This window comes from Salvelinus namaycush, chromosome 4 (genome assembly GCF_016432855.1).
Source record: "Salvelinus namaycush isolate Seneca chromosome 4, SaNama_1.0, whole genome shotgun sequence".
NCBI lineage: Eukaryota > Metazoa > Chordata > Actinopteri > Salmoniformes > Salmonidae > Salvelinus > Salvelinus namaycush.
Window position 1 is genome coordinate 20,989,517 of NC_052310.1, and position 19,206 is coordinate 21,008,722.

Sequence of the window (19,206 nt, forward strand, 5' to 3'; positions counted from 1 at the left end):
TTCTCCAATGTGATCCTCTACATCCTTCTCCAACAGTGTTCAGCGATAGCTGGTGGCCTCAGCCTTTTTCCAGTCAATTTTTTAACCATAAATGGCAGCTTGTTTTGGGTGGAACTGTTATAAGGCTTTGCCTTTTGAGTATGTTTTGAGTTGTCATGTGTTTTTTTACATCACTAAGTTTGGCATAGAAATCAGCCTTACAATACAGGCAGTATGCCTGTGTATCATCTCCAATAAATGGCTTCAACCAGCCCAGCCTTTGAATTCAGGGTTTGATTCCCACTCCTTTCTGTATTTTTCAGTGTACAGTTTAGACTAAGAGATGATGAGCTAGCCAGCTAGATGTTTAGCTTATGTCACAGAGAAGCACACAAACAGTGGACAAGGTGAGTAAGTGACTGAGGCTGTGTGAGTCAAATGCAGTGATTTATTTTAGACAAAGAACATTTTACATCCTGCCCTGAATGCAAGCCAGGGCGGGATCAGCCAGCGGCGGCTTCCCGCAAGCGCGATTCATTTGCAGTCTGAATGAGGAGGGGTGAACATCTCCTGCTCTGACTGCAGCGACCGCTGCGCCGCCTGTGAGTGCTTTGGGACGGCGTGGGGCCCACGGCAGCACCCACTGCTCGTTGAGAAGAGTAAGAACGATACGTGCTTTCACGTCAGAGTCTCCAATAACACCAGAAAAAGTCGCTAGATTTGTCGCTAGTCAATTCTTTTGAAAATGTGTCGCTAGAAGGGTCTGAATACTCCACAAAGTCACTAAATTGGCAACACTGACTCTGCTTACACTGAACGCAAGAGAAGTGACAATTTCAGGCACCGCATTGATTATATGCAACGCAGGACAAGCTAGTTAAACTAGTAATATCATCAACCATGTGTAGTTAACTAGTGATTATGTTAACATTGTTTTTTATAAGATACGTTTAATGCTAGCTAGCAACTTAACATGGCTCCTTGCTGTTTGCACTCGCGTAACAGGTGGCCAGACTGCCACGCAGTCTCCTCGTGGATTGCAATATAATCGGCCATAATCGGCACCCAAAAATGCCTATTACCCATTGTTATGAAAACTTGAAATCGGCCATTCCGATTAATCAATCGATATCTACTACACAGTTGTTAAAGCAATGTGTAACACTTGTTTTTTGTTGGTGGACACTCAGATGGTGCATAGCTAGTTCTCAGACTCTAGGTTGCATTCTACCTTCTCCCTACAGTTTTCAGCTATTCGTTTCTCTTACGACTGCCTCGTGTGAACTACAATTCCGACGCTTTGTTTTAACGTTTAGAAACGTCAATAATCATTGCTTGTTATACGGCTTTCGAAACACATGGCCCTTGTCTTTCATGATAGGTAGCTAATTAGTACAGGTGGTCGACTTGTCTTTTGGAAACAAGCACTGTAACATGGAGATATGGCAGAATGGGCACACTAGCAAGGTGCGTATAATTTTTTTTATTTCTTGATGATATAAAAGATAAGGTCCTTATGCTTCCAAAACCGTACCGCAAGCGACGAGTGTTAATGTGCAGATTGAACTTCCGGACTCGTCACAAAATTCCCCCTTAGAAGACGCTTCGTCCAATGACTCTTACGTGTAATGTAACGTTAATGGAACAGAGAGTCATGGGCTAGTGCATAGCTAGCTAACTTAGGTAACGTTCGTTTGTTTTGGAAAATATCTGCAGAGGTGGCCACTGCAACAACTGATACCGACAGGCTACCTATCCATTTACCTTCTTCCTCCGGGGGCTGGTTTTGCATTTTGAGGTCCCGGTGTCAGTGTACAGTAGTCTAGCCTAGAGTCAGACTACGTAGGCAGCGTGTTTTGCAAATAAAAATGTGAGCTTTCTCATCCCACTACTCCAGATTCGAGAGCCTCGTTTCAGGAAGGTGTGTAGGAAGGTGTGTGTAACCCGGATGTTCAGTTAGACAACGCGGAAATACAGGATAGAGTCATTCGCTAAACTGATAAGTGAAACAAACATCAAAACAATCATTTGAAAATTAATGGCAAATACTACGACTGTTATCTAAATCGGTAAGAAAGAACACATTTCCCCTCTAAATAATACTTGATTCTCTTTGTGTACCGTCCTTGTATGTGTTCTCCTTTTTGTTATATTGTTTAAACAATATTTTTTAATTGCATCGTTGGGAAAGAGATCTTAGGTAAGCATTTCACGGTAAAAAAAGTCTACACCTGTTGTATTCGGCGCATGTGACAAATACGAGTTGATACCTAACTAGTTACGTTACAGTAGTCAGCTAGCTAACTAGAAATGCTAGCGTAGTAGCGAGTAAGCTACTAAAATGCTCCAGCCATTGCTACTAGTCAACTATCTATGCATTTTCCACTTACTGACTGTTGTTTTGTCATCTAAGTTAGCTAGCTAACGTTAACGTATGAGCTGTCTGTCATATGGTTGTTGAACTGGTATACTTTGTTGTACTCTTAACTTAGGCAGTGCACTGAAACTCAAACGTCCTAGTTGTTAGTTAGCTAGCTAACGTTACGCCAGTGACAGCTTTTGGACAAACACAGTTAGTGAACAAAAATATAAACGCAACAATTTCAAAGATGTTGCTGAGTTACAGTTCATATAAGGAAATCAGTCAAATTAAATAAATTCATTAGGCCCCATGTTGGTCACAGATACCTTAAAGGTAGATGCGTGGATCAGAAAACCAGTCAGTATCTGGTGTGACCACCATTTGCCTCATGCAGCGCGACATATCTCCTTTGCAGAGAGTTGATTAGGCTGTGGAATATTGTCCCACTCTTTAATGGCTGTGCAAAGTTGCTGGGTATTGGCGGGACCTGGAACAAACTGTCATGCACGTCGATCCAGAGCATCCCACACATGGTCATTCGGTGACATGTCTGGTGAGTATGCAGGCAATGGAAGAACTGGGACATTTTCAGCTTCCAAGAATTGTGTACAGATCCTTGTGACATGGGGCCGACAATGGGCCTCAGAATCTTGCCACGGTATCTCAGTGCATTCGAATTGCCATCGATAAAATGTGTTCGTTGTCCATATTTTATGCCTGCCCATACCATAACCCCACCGCTACCATGGGCCACTCTGTTACAACGTTGACATCGGCAAACTAATCTGCCCAGGGACTGCGTTGAGAATTAGCTGGTTGGCTAAAACCGGCACTTTTACTGAAATGTTGCTTAATGTGCACTGCCCCTGTAAAAATAAACTCAAACCTCTCGCTCGCTCGCCCACACAACACCATACACGTGGTCTGCGGTTGAGGCCGGTTGGACATCTGCCAAATTCTCTAAAAGACATTGGAGGTGGCTTATTTAACATTATATTCTCTGACAACAGCGCTGGTGGACATGCTTGCAGTTAGCATGCCAATTGCACGCCCCCTCAACTTGAGACATCTGTGGCATTGTGTTTTTTGACACAACTGCCCATTTTAGAGTGGCCTTTTATTGTCCCCAGCACAAGGTGCACCAGTGTAATGATCATGCTGTTTAATCAGCTTCTTGATATGCCACACTCGTCAGGTGGATGGATTAGCTTGGCAAAGCAGAAATGTTCACTAACAGGTATGTAAACAGATTTGTGCGCAAATTCTGAGCGAAATAAGCTTTTGTCCGTATGGAACATTTCTGGTATCTTTTATTTGAGCTCATGGAACATTGGACCAACACTTTACACGTTGCGTTTTATATTTTTGTTCAGTGTACATAGATGGCATCAAACAGTAAAGTAAAGAGCAATGATGTAAATTAACCCTGGATTGCTAATGCTAAGTATTGGACATTGAGAGCCTTTGGGAGCCACCTGTCGGCCATATTGGCAGTCCTCCATAGGAAATAATGGAATTCTATTCTACAAAATTACATGTATTTATGTATTTTTGTTGTTGTTGTTGTAGTGGTGAACATAGCATTAGTAATCCCCCAAAATATAAAATTAAGGATGAACTGACAGAATATAATTTAGAAGTATGCATTAAGGTGTCTGTAATAGAATAAACATGGCAAAAACAAATGTGTAGACACTAATAAATTCCTTTCTATAGCTTCCTAAATATATTTTACAATGGTGTAGGAGTGCCAAGATGGAGGTGCGGTGGCGTCACACGGAGCCCCGGCCCTATCAGTCATCTAAATCATTGATAAAGAGTTCACATTACAGGGACACAGTTTGTAAATGTTATTTAGCCAGCCATACAAAATCAGACTGACAAGATGCACCCCGTGGAGGTATTTCTGGACATAGTTTATAATGCTTTGGTTGATATTGAATAGGCCAACTGCCTACCAACACATTAACTGAAGAGGCTCTACTTCATATCTGCCAATGTTTGCGTTGTCAATATTGACACATCATGCCAGGAAGATATGGTGGCCAATAGCAAGACTGCTCTCACACGAGGACCAGTGTGGTGTGCTTAACTTCCACTTCCACCTATACCTGCAGGGACTTTCCAGCCAGACTAACTGTGGTATTTTTTTATGCTTCTACTTCTTGTCAGTAATCGTTTGTCTATCTTTTCTCTACACCAGCATCCCAGTTGCTGCACTTCTTCTCTTTACTTTGCCTGGTTTCCGGCTCCGATCAGCTCAGCCCTTCTAACCTTGCCCCCACATATTGGAATTCCACTGCTGCTCCAGACCCCCCCCCCCTGCTGTCTCTCTTGGTGTGGCCAAGCCCCTCTCATTCAGGATAGCCTCTGCACAGCTTCATGGCGGGTCGTGGAGGACCGGCGCGACCCAACGGCCCGGCGGCAGGCAACAAGATCTGCCAGTTCAAGCTGGTGCTGCTGGGGGAATCGGCGGTGGGCAAGTCCAGCCTGGTGCTGCGCTTCGTCAAGGGCCAGTTTCAGGAGTACCAAGAGAGCACCATCGGAGGTGAGTTATTTAGTATATATATATATATATATTTTTTTTTTTACTATTGTTGTGCAGGCTATTTCTGGTGGTTTGATATGACCCACTGCAGGTTTCTCTATTCCATCAAGTGGTCTTTTATATCTGTGATATTTGGCTTTACTAGATCTCATTGCAAGAATGGCATCACCATATCATGGCTGTTAAAAACAAAGCAAATGAGGTCAGACAAAAGGAAAAAGTGTAGAGTTGACACTGAAATTGCAGTTATTTAACCTTTATTTTGTAGTCAACGCAATGTATGCTCAAGCAAGTCAATGTAGAGGACGATGCTACCGTAGTGGAGATGTCATTAACGTCCAAAAATGAAATGGAATAACACCGTAGAACAGCATTTCTGTCGGATATTAGCTTATCGTATGCAATTCACAATAGTGAGCTCCAGTCAACGATAGAGGGCACAGGAAATGGCCGCAATGTAAGAATTGTTAGAGGGGTCAAAGGTTGACATGCCTCATGGGTCCTCACTGCTGGAGAAATGGGCCTTGTTCAAAAATGCAATCTTTCTTCCTCCCTTCTAGTAGGTAATCAATGATTTAATGACCCAGTCAGTGATTGGGCTCAATAAAGGGAGGTAGGAAGGAAGGATTGGAACGAGGCCATGGACTCTCTGCACGGTCATGTGATTGTGGAATTCTAGTGTTTGTAGTTTACAGACATAGGATTAGCATTTCTCTCTGCAGTTCTGATCCGTAGAAGCAGCAGTGCTGTGCTCGTTAGGAAGTTAATCCTCCAACCTGTTTGGCAGGACATGGTTAAAAAGCACAAATGATACCAAAAATAAAAAAATTCTCAAATGACCTTACATAACATTATGAGCCTATTACAAAGTACCGTTTGTTGATAGTATCCATTTTATTAGTTTCACTTCTTAGTCACTGTGGACTATCAATAGAAGTCACTTTGATACTCATAGAATAAAAAGGAAAGGTTTACAACTTCCTAAGTCTGAGGGTGGTTTAACCTTCCAGACTTGGAATTGTATCAATTTGCCACCCAGGGCTTTTTACTTGCGACATAGTTAAATGCACTAAAGAGGAACAATGGGTACATATTGAAGATGTGCATGCTCGTCCCAATAATCTTTTCACCTGTCTATTTTCAGAGGATAAAGCGAAGAAAATTAACAACTTCATAGTTAACACTTTAACAATATTGAAGAAGATTTGAACGTATTCTACCAGAACTAATATCACCCCTAAAAACACAACCCTATGGAACAATCCCTGGATAGCTTTTCAGAATTCACAGATAACTTATTTATGTGTATGTTTTGTATTATAAAAATAGAACCGTATCAAAGTCACTTTTTTTTTAACGCCTCTGCGTCTTTTTAACGTGTGTGTACGACTCAGTTGGTAGGCCTCCTCCGCGTAGAGCAAATTGAGGAACTGCAACTGAAAGCTTTTCCTACACTGAATAGGTTAAGTGCCAAAAATGACAAAACAAATGTTGACATTGAAGAGAGTGGGAGAGATTGACATGTCAACCCCGCGTCATGGCGCACTCGATTGCGGCGCAACGTTACTGATCGACGTGCAGGTATAAATGTATCAGGTAGAACAGACCTGCTTCTCTGCCATGTGGGAATAACGTCAGCGCCATATAAGACATTTCCAAACGTCATGAACACCGCTCTGTTTCCTCCCCTGTCATATCCTCTTAACTTTTCTTCCCTCCCTTCCTCCATCTTACTATTTTCCAGCTGCCTTCCTCACACAGACTGTCTGCCTGGACGACACGACGGTCAAGTTTGAGATTTGGGACACGGCAGGCCAGGAGCGATACCACAGCCTGGCGCCCATGTACTACAGAGGAGCCCAGGCGGCAATTGTGGTCTATGACATCACCAACAGAGTGCGTGAAGGCTCTTTATCTGTTTCCCCTTACAACTGTGTAGGCAGGGCGTCCAATTGAATTTAATGACCAGTGAAACCAATAGTTTGGTTCTTTTAAGAATATAACTTCTCAATGCTTTATGGGCTTAGTTCAACTCTCGTACCCTGTCATAACCTTAATGTAAATGATGCATTCTGTGCCTTTTGCGTGTTTCACCAGGACACTTTTACGCGAGCAAAGAACTGGGTGAAGGAGCTGCAGAGACAAGCCAGCCCCAACATCGTCATCGCTCTTGCTGGGAACAAGGCCGACGTCGCCAACAAGAGAGCCGTTGATCTCCAGGTGAGAACAATTCCCACGCTGTGTGTGTGTTTCATTGATTGACAACATAACAAAAAAAATTTGTCGTTTTTTTTGTCATAGTAGAAGACCATTTTGCCTATTTGGTGTGGTACTATGATAGTGTACATTAAAAAAAAATATATATATATATATATATATATATATATACATACAGTTGAAGTCGGAAGTTTACATACACCTTAGCCAAATACATTTAAACTCAGTTTTTCACATCCTGACATTTAATCCTAGTAAAAATGTCCTGTCTTAGGTCATTCAGGATCACCACTTTATTTTAAGAATGTGAAATGTCAGAATAATAGTAGAGAGAATGATTTATTTCAGCTTTTATTTCTTTCATCACATTCCCAGTGGGTCAGAAGTTTACGTACACTCAATTAGAATTTGGTAGCATTGCCTTTAAATTGTTTAACTTGGGTCAAACGTTTCGGGTAGCCTTCCACAAGCTTCCCGCAATAAGTTGGTTGAATTTTGGCCCATTCCTCCTGACAGAGCTGGTATAACGGAGTCAGGTTTGTTGGCCTCCTTGCTCGCACATGCTTTTTCAGTTCTGCCAACACATTTTCTATAGGATTGAGGTCAGGGATTTGTGATGGCCACTCCAATACCTTGACTTTGTTGTCCTTAAGCCATTTTGCCACAACTTTGGAAGTATGCTTGGGGTCTTGTCCATTTGGAAGACCCATTGTGACCGAGCTTTAACTTCCTGACTGATGTCTTGAGATGTTGATTCAATATATCCACATCATTTTCCGTCCTCATGATGCCATCTATTTTGTGGAGTGCACCAGTCCCTCCTGCAGCAAAGCACCCCCACAACATGATGCTGCCACACCCGTGCTTCATGGTTGGGATGATGTTCTTCGGCTTGCAAGCCTCCCTGTTTTTCCTCCAAACATAACGATGGTCATTATGGCTAAACGGTTCTATTTTTGTTTCATCAGACCAGAGGACATTTCTCCAAAAGTACGATCTTTGTCCCCATGTACAGTTGCAAACCGTAGTCTGGCTTTTTTATGGCGGTTTTGGAGCAGTGTCTTCTTCCTTGCTGAGCGGCCTTTCAGGTTATGTCGATATAGGACTCGTTTTACTGTGGATATAGACACTTTTGTACACGTTTCCTCCAGCATCTTCACAAGGTCCGTTGCTGTTGTTCTGGGATTGATTTGCACTTTTCGCACTAAAGTACGTTCATCTCTAGGAGACAGAACGCGTCTCCTTCCTGAGCGGTATGACGACTACGTGGTCCCATGGTGTTTATACTTGCGTAGTATTGTTTGTACAGATGAACGTTGTACTTTCAGGCGTTTGGAAATTGCTCCCAAGGATGAATCAGACTTGTGGAGGTCTACAATTATTTTTCTGAGGTCTTGGCTGATTTCTTTTCATTTACCCATGTCAAGCAAAGAGGCACTGAGTTTGAAGGTAGGCCTTGAAATACATCCACAGGTACACCTCCAATTGACTCAAATTATGTCAATTAGCCTATCAGAAGCTCAGAGCAAAGGGTCTGAATACTTATGTAAATAAGGTATTTCTTGTTTTTATTTTTAATACATTTGCAAAGCATTTCTAAAAACCTGTTTTCTCTTTTTTTTTGTGTGTGTGTGTTGATTGATGAGGAAAAATATTAATTTAATCTATTTTAGAAAATGGCTGTAACATAACAAAATGTGGAAAAAGTGAAGGGGTATGAATACTTTCCGAGTGCACAGTATGTAAAACAAAAAATACTTTGTCGTCCACATATTGTCATTTAGGGCCAATTTCCTGGACACAGATTATGCCTTGTCCTGGGCTAAAAAGCATTGTCAATGGAAAATCTTCATTTAAATAGCTTTTTAGTCCAGGTCTAAACTCAATCTGTGTCCGGGATACCCCCCTTAATGCTTAAGAACCTGTTATAGCCTTGAATAATCCCCCCAAAATTCTGTATTAATAATATAATTGTCCTGTATTTGCAGGAAGCACAGGCCTATGCCGATGACAACAGTCTACTGTTCATGGAGACTTCAGCTAAGACTGCTATGAATGTCAACGAAATATTCATGGCCATAGGTAAGGGCAACCATCTACCCAGTGAGTCCCAACTTACTCCAAGCACTATTGGCCTGTAGTCCTCATTAGTGATCACACAGAATATATGATTACTATTCTATGGGTTTATCTCAAAAGCCTAAATAGACCTCCCTCACATTGTTGCTACTTTGAAAACCCAGGTATAGGATGAATTCAAATTGGTGGATGCCTACTACATTTACTTTTCATTTTTGTCATATAGAAAACACTCTTATCCAGAGCGACTTACCGTCAATAACTACCAATACAATGCAAACAGGAAAGGAATTGGCTTTCACTAGGTCAGATGGCGAGGAATCCACATTTTGGATGTTCTGTGTATCTGTTAATTCTGGGAGCACACGAACGCAGCATTAATGGCCCACTCTACTCTATTCTCTGTCCTTGTAGCAAAGAAGCTGCCCAAGAACGAGGCTCAGGGCGCAGCCGTAGCAGGGGGCCGGGCCCGGGCAGGAGTGGACCTTCAGGAGCCCACCCCCCAGGGCCGCAGCAGCCAATGCTGTGGCGGGAGCACTTAGCCGATATCCAATGAACTGACTGAACGAGCCCAGAACACACATATTATCAAGACAACCAATCACGGCCTAGAGAGTAACGATGCGGGAACCGTTCTCACCCCCCCCCCCCCCCCCCCCCAATCAAAAGGAGACCCTTGTTAAAATTATAAGCTAGAAAATTTCAGTGCGACCCTCTCGCACACTCTTTTACCCTCTAACTATCCCTCTGCTATACCTCCCATCTTTCCCCTCTCTCACTTTAATCTAAAACTAACTGGATTATGTCTTAACATTTTTTGTCCTTTAAAAAAACTTCATACCAACTGCTATTAGCTTTTTTGTCCAGGTTGCAGGTGCATGTCGCAAAGGTTAAGTTGTCTTTTCCTCTTAAAATCATTTTCTTCCTTCCATGTTGGTCTTCCACGTCTGGAAGAGGGAAAATATGCTCCAAGGGGACATTGTGTCTTACGCTCTTTCTCCGGATCTGTTCATTTTGTAAATTAATATTAGCCTTTGTTTATTATTACCGCTGTTCTTTTGGCACGAGTGGGGGATGATTTATATAGGACACACCTAATGTGGTTTCTGACACGTGCGACAAATTTAACTGTAACGCAGTGTGCATTTTATCACCTAGTATACCAGACAGTCATTTTTAGCACCATGTTTTTGAATCTGTAAGATAAATGTAAGAATACGTAAGACCTGGAAAAAATAAATAAAACATGGCAAGATTTTCTAGGCTAAAATGTAAATTGTTAATGGGAATAAATGTTTTAAAATGGTATAATAATCATTTTGCTCACCGCCAATCAAACACAAATGTTCTGTTGGTAGGCCAGCCTCTGACATGAGATTTAAATAATGTATATTGTTATCAAATAAACTTATCTTGTAGTTTGAGGGGGGAAAAAATACACTATTTGCTGAGTTGAAAGAGTAAGGAACCATGGTCCTTATTAGGGGAGAATTTAACATCGTCAATAGCACCCCATTGAACACAGCCAACTGACGAACCTGTGAAAAAGACGATAAGTAAATTGACCCCTTCTACATCACATGAAGACAGTATGTCTTGCGTAAACCCCTGCTTTCCTTCCTTGAAGCCTTTTGTCTACTGTGTTAACGCTTAGTGCTGAATCCTGACGACTTGAACTTTCGCACAGACCTGCCATTGACATCAATGAAACATTTTGTACAAACAAAATTATTGCAAAAAGTAAGAATGCATCCCTTCAAACATTCCTCCGTACTATCTACAATGAACAAAAATATAAAGTTGCTGGATATTGGCGGGAACTGGAAACAGCTGTTTACACGTCAATCCAGAGCATCCCAAACATGCTCAATGGGTGGCATGTCTGAGTATGCAGGTCATGGAAGAACTGGGTACATTTTCAGCTTCCAGGAATTGTGTACAGAACCTTGTGACATGGAGCCGTTCATTATCATGCTAAAAGATGAGGTGATGGTGGCGGTTGAATCGCACGACAATGGGCTTTAAAAGAAAATGGGCCTCACAATGGTCCTCAGGATCTCGTCACTGTATCTCTGAGCATTAAAATTGCCATTGATAAAATGCAATTTTGTATGTAGCTTACGCCTGCCCATACCATAACCCCACCACCACCATAGGGCACTCTGTTCACAACGCTGACATTCCACGACGCCATCTGCCCAGTACAGTTGAAACCAGGATTCATCCGTGAAGAGCACACTTCTCCAGCATGCAAGTGGCCATCGAAGGTGAGCATTTACCCACTGAAGTAGGTTACGACATCGAACTGTAGTCAGGTCAAGATCCTGATGAGGACAACCTGTATTCAGATGAGTTTCCCTGAGATGTTTTCTGACAGTTTGTGAAGAAATTATTGCTGAGTTACAGTTCATATGACTAACTCAATAACTTTGAAATTGTTGCGTTTATAGTTTTGTTCAGTATAGTTATAGAGTGGATATTTTTTACTTTAAGAACATAATTTTACTGAACATATAAATGCAGCAATTTTAAAGATTTTGCTGAGTTATAGTTCATATAAGGAAATCAGTCAATTGGAATAAATTCATTAGGCCATAATCTATGGATTTCACATAACTGGGCAGGGGCCCAGCCATGGGTGGGCCTGGGAGGGCATAGGCCCACCCACCACCCAATCAGAATGAGTTTTTCTTCACAAAAGGGCTTTATTACAGACAGAAATACTCCTCAGCTCCTCGCCACCCCTCCCTTCTGTTGATCCCGAGGTAATGGGCTGGTGTGGTTACACGTGGTGTGAGGCGGGTTGGACATACTGCCAAATTCTCTAAAACGACGTTGGTAGAGAAATGAACAACAGTTCTGGTGGACATTCCTGAAGTCATCGTGACAATTGCACGCGCCCTCAACTTGAAACATCTGTGGCATTGGGTTGTGTGACAAAACTGCACATTTTAGAGTGGCCTTTTTTTGTCCCCAGTGTCGTGTATTGGTGTGATGTACTGATATGACATCACCACGTAAGTAAAGGCTTGCGGGGCTTGTTACACAGACAGTGATGGAGTAAAGACATGTTGAAGTTTGCCTTGCCTCTTGAGTTTATAATATCCTAACTTAGCTGAAAGTTGTAAGTATAGGATTGAACAATGGCGACGAGGATAATGTTTAAAAGCGATAGTTAAATCTGAAAAGTGAGTTCGTGTTGTCAAGATGGAAAGCACGGTGAATGGTTGGCACCATGCCAAAGTTTGATTGCTACAATGAGCTTGCTACGCTAGGTCCACTCTGGACCAGGTGGTTGATGGCGTTTGAGCTGTTCGCGGATGGTCAAGGACTAATACTGTTAGGATTTATGTTTATGCACTATAGGCTGTTAGCATATTGGTTGAAGGTGAATGATGTTTTGTTGCACACACACACACAATACAGAGGGGGGTAGGTGTGTAAGAACTGACCACCACAGGCCATAAAAGCTGTGGACAGTCTGGAGAGGGGAGGGGTGCATCTCTCTAGACCAACCAGGAGTTTAGAATACTGGACAATACCATATTAGGAACTGTTTCAGTGAATGGTCGAGGGGGACACAAGATGGAGCTGCTCTACCCAACAACCATATGTGGAGAAGGAAAACGCCAAGGGGCTTGGACAAGTTTGGGGGCCCACAAAGGAGGAGCAAGAGTATGAACCATGCTAAACCTCTACTATGATAGGCCAACTGGACGAGTTGAGAATGAAAGTGTCATAGTATAAAACTACTATTTTGAGTACATTCCACAGTTCTCTGATCTACCCTGCGCGGAGATCCAGTGAACCCGTATATACGAAAATTGCATTTACCATTTATCGTTTGAGTTTAATTAAAATACTTAAAATATATTCGGTGACTATGAATCACATTTTGTCCTGATGCCAGATTTGAACTGACGCAAATCTCTTTCAATACGTGACATTGATACAGTTACAAAACAACGGAGGACAGCTTTGCTTCTACGTCATACTGGGACAGATGTGCAGGACATTTTCTCCACACTCGCAGACGCCGGAGAACCAACGGACTACGTCAGGGCTGTGGCTGAGTTAAATGGATACTTCGTGCCACAGGTGAACACAGCGTTCACGAGACAGACATTTTATCAACTGACACAGAAAACTGGTGAGAAAGATTAGCAATTTGTTGCTTGTCTTAGACAAGCAGCTAAAGACGGACTTTTCTGGAGATAAAGACAATCAGATTAGAGGTACCATACCGAGCAAGTGTAATACGGAATATGTGTGCTGAAAACTATTGGAGGAAGACCCTGGGCTAACATTAGCGTGGTCACTTGAGCTAGCCGCACAATGTGAAAGAATTGAAGTGCAGATGTCCGCCATGCATGCCAGTACAGATGCTAAAGAGAATGAGACTGCCTCGTGTTTTCAAAAAGGAGGGGAAATATCACATAAAGGGGCAGAGACAGAAGGAAAAGACTAATTAGAGAAAGAGTGCTATCGTTGTGGACATGCAGATCATTTTGCAAAGGTCCCTGCTTGTCCAGCACGTGGGCAGACTTGCAAGAAATGTAACGGAAAGGACAATTTTGCAAAAATGTGCAAGACCAAATGTAACTAATAATAAATAAATATGTTGATTCCGAGGACAAAACCGAGCTGTGGTAAATGAGAACTGTAACTCAGACAGGATCACGTTCTCAGTAGGAGGGGTGAATGTATTCATGTTAATTGATTCTGGGACCACGAGTAACATAGTAGAGGACAGTACATTGAAAATGTTGAAAGCCAAGGAAATTAGGTGCCGTTCATCACTGACAGATTAAAAGGGGTTTTCACCAGTGGAAGCCGCTGAGGGGAGAACGGCTCATAATAGTGGCTGGAACGGAGCGAATGGAATGGCAGCAAATCATGTGTATGATGTATTTGATACCATTCCACCTATTCCGCTCCAGCCATTACCATGAGCCCGTCCTCCCCAGTTAAGGTGCCACCAACCTCCTGTGGTTTTCACACGCCAAATAAAGATAGGCAAGCGCCGCAAACAGGCTGAGTTCACTGTGATATGTGGACGGGGAGGGGCGTTGCTAGGGAAAGACACTGCCATTCAATTGGGTGTGCTAAAAGTGGGTGTTACCATATCAGCAGTGAGCCAGTGACATGTAAAAACAAAGGTAAAACAACAGTACCCCCCCCCCCCCCAAGGGATGGGTAAGCTAAACACAAAGCAGATCAACCTACATAATAACATATGACACCAGTAGCACAGGCCCTTAGGCGTGTACCGTTCCACCTGGGAGAAGCTGTAGAGGAAAAAGATTGAGGAACTACAAAACAAGGACTTAATCGAGAGAGTGGATGGGGAATCTGCTAGTGGGCTAGTGCCAAAACTGGACGGCGACATAAAACTGTTTCTGGACATGAGACAAGTGAACACAGCAACCGTACGTGGCAGGTACATAATCCCAACAGTAGACTAACTTTTGCAAGGAATAAATGGGTCTGTCATGTTCAGAAACTGGATCTTAAATGGGGTTATCATCAACTAGAGTCAAGAGGCATAACGACGTTTGCAGTGCATAATGGGATACACAGATATAAAAGATTCATATTTTGAGTTTCGTTGGCGAGTGAGCAGTATCAACATGAAATCGCACTGGCAGGCATCGAGGGGGTGGAGAACATATCAGATGACATCGTCCATGACCAGCGGGTACCTGCTGCTCTAAACAGAACTGTGGGCTGACTCTCAACTCTGTTTTTGGACAGACTGGTGTTTATGGGCATGTTACTCTCACAGAAGGGCATTGGGCCCACAGCTGAAAGGGAGCCTGAGACTGCATCAGAGGTACGTAGCTTTCTAGGGGTTTTGGGCTACAGCAGTAGGTTCATTCCCAGGTTCTCTACACTCTCGGAGCCTCTGCGGAAGTTGACCAAGGAGGACACCACATTCCACTTCGTACCGGAACAGAATGCATTTCAGACATGAAAAGAGAAACTAGCTGAAGCCGCGACACTCGCGTACTTTGACAAAGACGCAAAAACAAAAGTAACAGCAGACGCAGGACCAGTGGGCCTAGGAGCTGTGCTCGTGTCTGTCAGAGTGTGAACACAGATATTCACAAACTGAGTGTGAGTCCCTTGCATTGGTTGGGGCTTGTGAAAGGCCTAGTGCCTGATCATAAGGCGTTGGAGGCTATTTTATAATCCTCGCTCAAAGCCATGCGCTCGCATCGAACGATGGGTGCTGAGACTCCAACCCTATGACTTTCGCGTTGTCCACATACCAGGGAAAATCAACAATCGCTGACCCTCTGTCTTGTCTAATTGGAGGGACTGCATTGAAAGACTCGCACACACATGGAGCAGAGGAGTATGTAAGAGTTGTGGCTGTGAACGCAACTCTAAATGCAGTGACCACAAGGTAAGTGGAGGAAGCTTCGGCTGCAGATGAAGAGCTAAGAGAGGTGAGAAATGCTATTCAGCGTGGGTTTTCTGAGACATGCCAGACATATGCACCTATAGCAATGGAACTGTGTGTAATTGGACAATTAGTCCAAAGGGGAACTTGCATTGTTTTGCCGGCATGCACTTCATGTGAGGGCTCTAGCCTAAGCTCACGAGGGACATTTGGGCATTGTAGGCACGAAACATCTCAGGAGTAAAGTATGGTGGCCTGCCATGGACAAGGCTGCAGAGAGACACGTCAAGTAATGCCATGGTTGCCAGATTGTATGAAGACCAGATGTGCCAGATCCACAGTGCTACCTGGCAGGACGTCGCCACTGACTTATTGGGTCCACTACCAACAGGACACTCAATACTAGTAGTTGTAGTTGTTGTAGTTGTAGAACTAGTAGTTCTTGGGTATGACGATATTACAGCAGATATTATGAATATGATGTCATACAATCGACCAATGCAGAAAAGGTGATTGATAGTCTGGAGACGATTTTCAGTCGTCATGGTCTACCATTAACGATTCGATCCATTAACGATTCAACCCACGGTACATATCATCCCAGTTCCAGAACTTCTGACAGGAAAATGGGGTATAACATGTAAAAAATGACACAAAATGGGCACAGGCAAATGGTGAAGTGGAGCGGGAAAATGCTTCCCTCATGAAACGGATTCGCATTGCACAAGCTGAGGGGCTGGACTGAAAGCGGAAGCTACGCGAGTACATCACAGTCTACAGGTCCATTGATCACCATGATGCTGAGCAGAAAGGGACATCCAAGATCTATGGAGACAAACCGTCGCAGAGCCAAGCACTCTGACGTGGACATTGGAGACCAGGTTCTCCTAAAATGGGACAAAGTTCACAACCTTCAGCAAGATACCTCACACTGTGATCAATACAGAAACAATGTGGTTGTTCAATCTCCAACCGGAGCCAGGTATTCCAGGAATACAACATTCGTGAAGAGGTATACAATTGAGGAGCCAGGTCCACAACCAAAGGACACCACACAACTGAGAGACTGGAACGGAGTCCTACTCTGAGACATTACATAGTCTCTGGTTTGGACTCTGTCTGTAAGGGATCACCAGAACGACCACGGAGACCCATGCCAGTCAGGCCTCACAGACAAATTAAGACACATAAGTTAACAGACTTTGTCATTAAATAATGATCCTGTACGGTAAAGAAAAATCTGAAGAAACTGAAAAATGACAAGTACAAAGGACTAATGTGAAGACTCAATGTTTGAGTTATGATGTGAAAAAGGTGCGGAAGGTTTTGTTAGTTAAACATTTTTTTATACTGTTTTGTTTTTCTTAGAAGTAAGCTTAAAAAGGAAAGTCCATTAGGAGACCAGAAATAAAGACATGAAACATATTTTAGTTGTTTATTGGTAACACAAAGGTTGCTATACAGGTAAAGAATGAGTGTTGTTGTGTAAGTCAGGTTGACATTGAAGTTCATATCCAAGTAAAGGGGGATGTTGTGTATTGATACCCCATAATGACAATGCAAAAACAGTTATTTTATTTTATATTTTTATATGAAATATCACATTTACATAAGAATTCAGACCCTTTACTCAGTACTTTGTTGAAGCACTTTTGGCAGCGATTACAGCTTCGAGGCTTCTTGGGTATGACGATGCAAGCTTGGCACACCTGTATTTGGGGAGTTTCTCCCATTCTTCTCTGCAGATCCTCTCAAGCTCTGTCAGGCACAGCTATTTTCAGGTCTCTCCAGAGATGTTTGATCGGGTTCAAGTCCGGACTCTGGCTGGGTCACTCAAGGACATTCAGAGACTTGTCTCGAAGCCACATCTGCGTTGTTTTGGTTGTGTGCTTAGGGTTGTTGTCCTGTTGGAAGGTGAACCTTCGCCCCAGTCTGGTCCTGAGTGCTCTGGAGCAGGTTTTCATCAAGGGTCTCTCTGTACTTTGCTTCATCTTTCCCTCAATCCTGACTAGTCTCCCAGTCCCTGCAGCTAAAAAATATCCCCACAGCATGATGCTGCCACCACCATGCTTCACCTTAGGGATGGTGCCAGGTTTCCACCAGACGCTTGGCATTCAGGCCAAAGAGTTCAATCTTGGTTTCATCAGACCAGAGAATCTTGTTTCTCATGGTCTGAGACTCCTTTAGGTGCCTTTTGGCAAACTCCAAGTGGGCTGTCATGTGCCTTTTTCTGAGGAGTGGCTTCTGTCTGGCCTGATTGTGTGTGCATAGATGGTTGTCCTTCTGGAAGGTTCTCCATCTCCACAGAGGAACTCTGTCAGCGTGACCATCGGGTTCTTGGTCACCTCCCTGACCAAGGCCCTTCTCCCCCGATTGCTCAGTTTAGCAGGGCGGCCAGCTTTATGAAAAGTCTTGGTGGTTCCAAACTTCTTCCATTTAAGAATGATTGAGGCCACTGTGTTCTTGGGGACATTCAATGCTGCAGAAATGTTTTTGTACCCTTCCCCAGATCTGTGCCTCGACACAATCCTGTCTCGGAGCTCTAGGGACAATTCCTTCGACCTCATGGTTTGGTTTTGCTCTGACATGCACTGTCAACTGAGGGACCTTATATAGACAGGTGTGTGCGCCTTTCCAAATCATGTCCAATCAATTGAATTTACCACAGGTGGACTCCAATCAAGTTGTAGAAACATCTCAAGGATGATCAATGGAAACAGGATGCTCCTGAGCTCAATTTCGAGTCTCATAGCAAAGGGTCAAAATGCTTATTTAAATAAGTTTTTTTTAAAAAGTTTTAATACATTTAGCCTAGGCTACTACACAAGTGAAGGCAAATGTTTGCCATTTTTAATATGATAACTGATGATCAATGAGACCCACCCCGCTGGCTGCTAGACTAATTTGCCAATCTAAAAAAAATGTGCTGATTGAGTTACTGCTGATGCAGAACCAAATTTCGAAATTGCACCTTCTGTATTCTATTATTCTAACTCTCAACAGTAATTTAGGACCCCAACAGTGTCCACCCCCCAAAACATTTGAAATATATTTGTTAATTGGTCCACTGGCCGCCAGTTGCCCATTCCTGCTTTAAAGTATTTAAAACGGTTGGATTACTTTGGGAATTTCGGTAAACTGCAACAATATGATAAATGCCTTCAGTGACATTAGCCTACTTTATTACAATATTTACATAATTTTGTGATATTCATTCCCACATGAATTATTGATTGAACCATCCAGTTGTGGTTAAGAAAACGTGCATGCATAGTGGTGGGCTTTGGGACGTGATGGGCGAAGCTACATGTATCACAATGTTTACAACTGCCGCGAGTAACGGGCGCTGCATATGTGACGACCCTCCCACTCTGTCTGACGAATTCTTTCTCTTTGCTCTTGTTTTCCTTAATAGGATGTCGGTGGGCAGAGCCGGGAGGGTTGTCAGCAAAATGGGACACACCTGGGCTCGGGTGTGTCCCGGGATAAATACACCTCTTCCCCATTCATTGGGGGAGACTCTCTCCATGCAGATACTGATAGATTTTGGTTGTTGCATTTTTGTGGCTGTTTTGGTTGTTTACTTTGGCACTTTTCAACACCCCTCATCACATT

General features: G+C 43.0%; 1 protein-coding gene across 2 annotated transcripts; it reads left to right on the plus strand.

The window, feature by feature from the left end:
* Window positions 1-588: 588 nt before the first annotated feature.
* On the plus strand, window positions 589-10,609 carry LOC120046303 (ras-related protein Rab-5C). 2 transcript variants are annotated; one of them, XM_038991393.1, is made up of 6 exons: window positions 589-638; window positions 4,545-4,889; window positions 6,634-6,785; window positions 6,987-7,109; window positions 9,095-9,188; window positions 9,600-10,609. In XM_038991393.1, exons 2-6 carry the CDS (start codon window positions 4,724-4,726, stop codon window positions 9,725-9,727), a joined length of 663 nt encoding a protein of 220 aa, XP_038847321.1. In that variant the 5' UTR covers window positions 589-638; window positions 4,545-4,723; the 3' UTR covers window positions 9,728-10,609. The 2 variants fall into 2 exon arrangements, with proteins under 2 accessions (XP_038847321.1, XP_038847320.1); XM_038991392.1 differs by lacking the exon at window positions 589-638 and adding an exon at window positions 1,916-2,048.
* The last annotated feature ends 8,597 nt before the right edge of the window (window positions 10,610-19,206 follow it).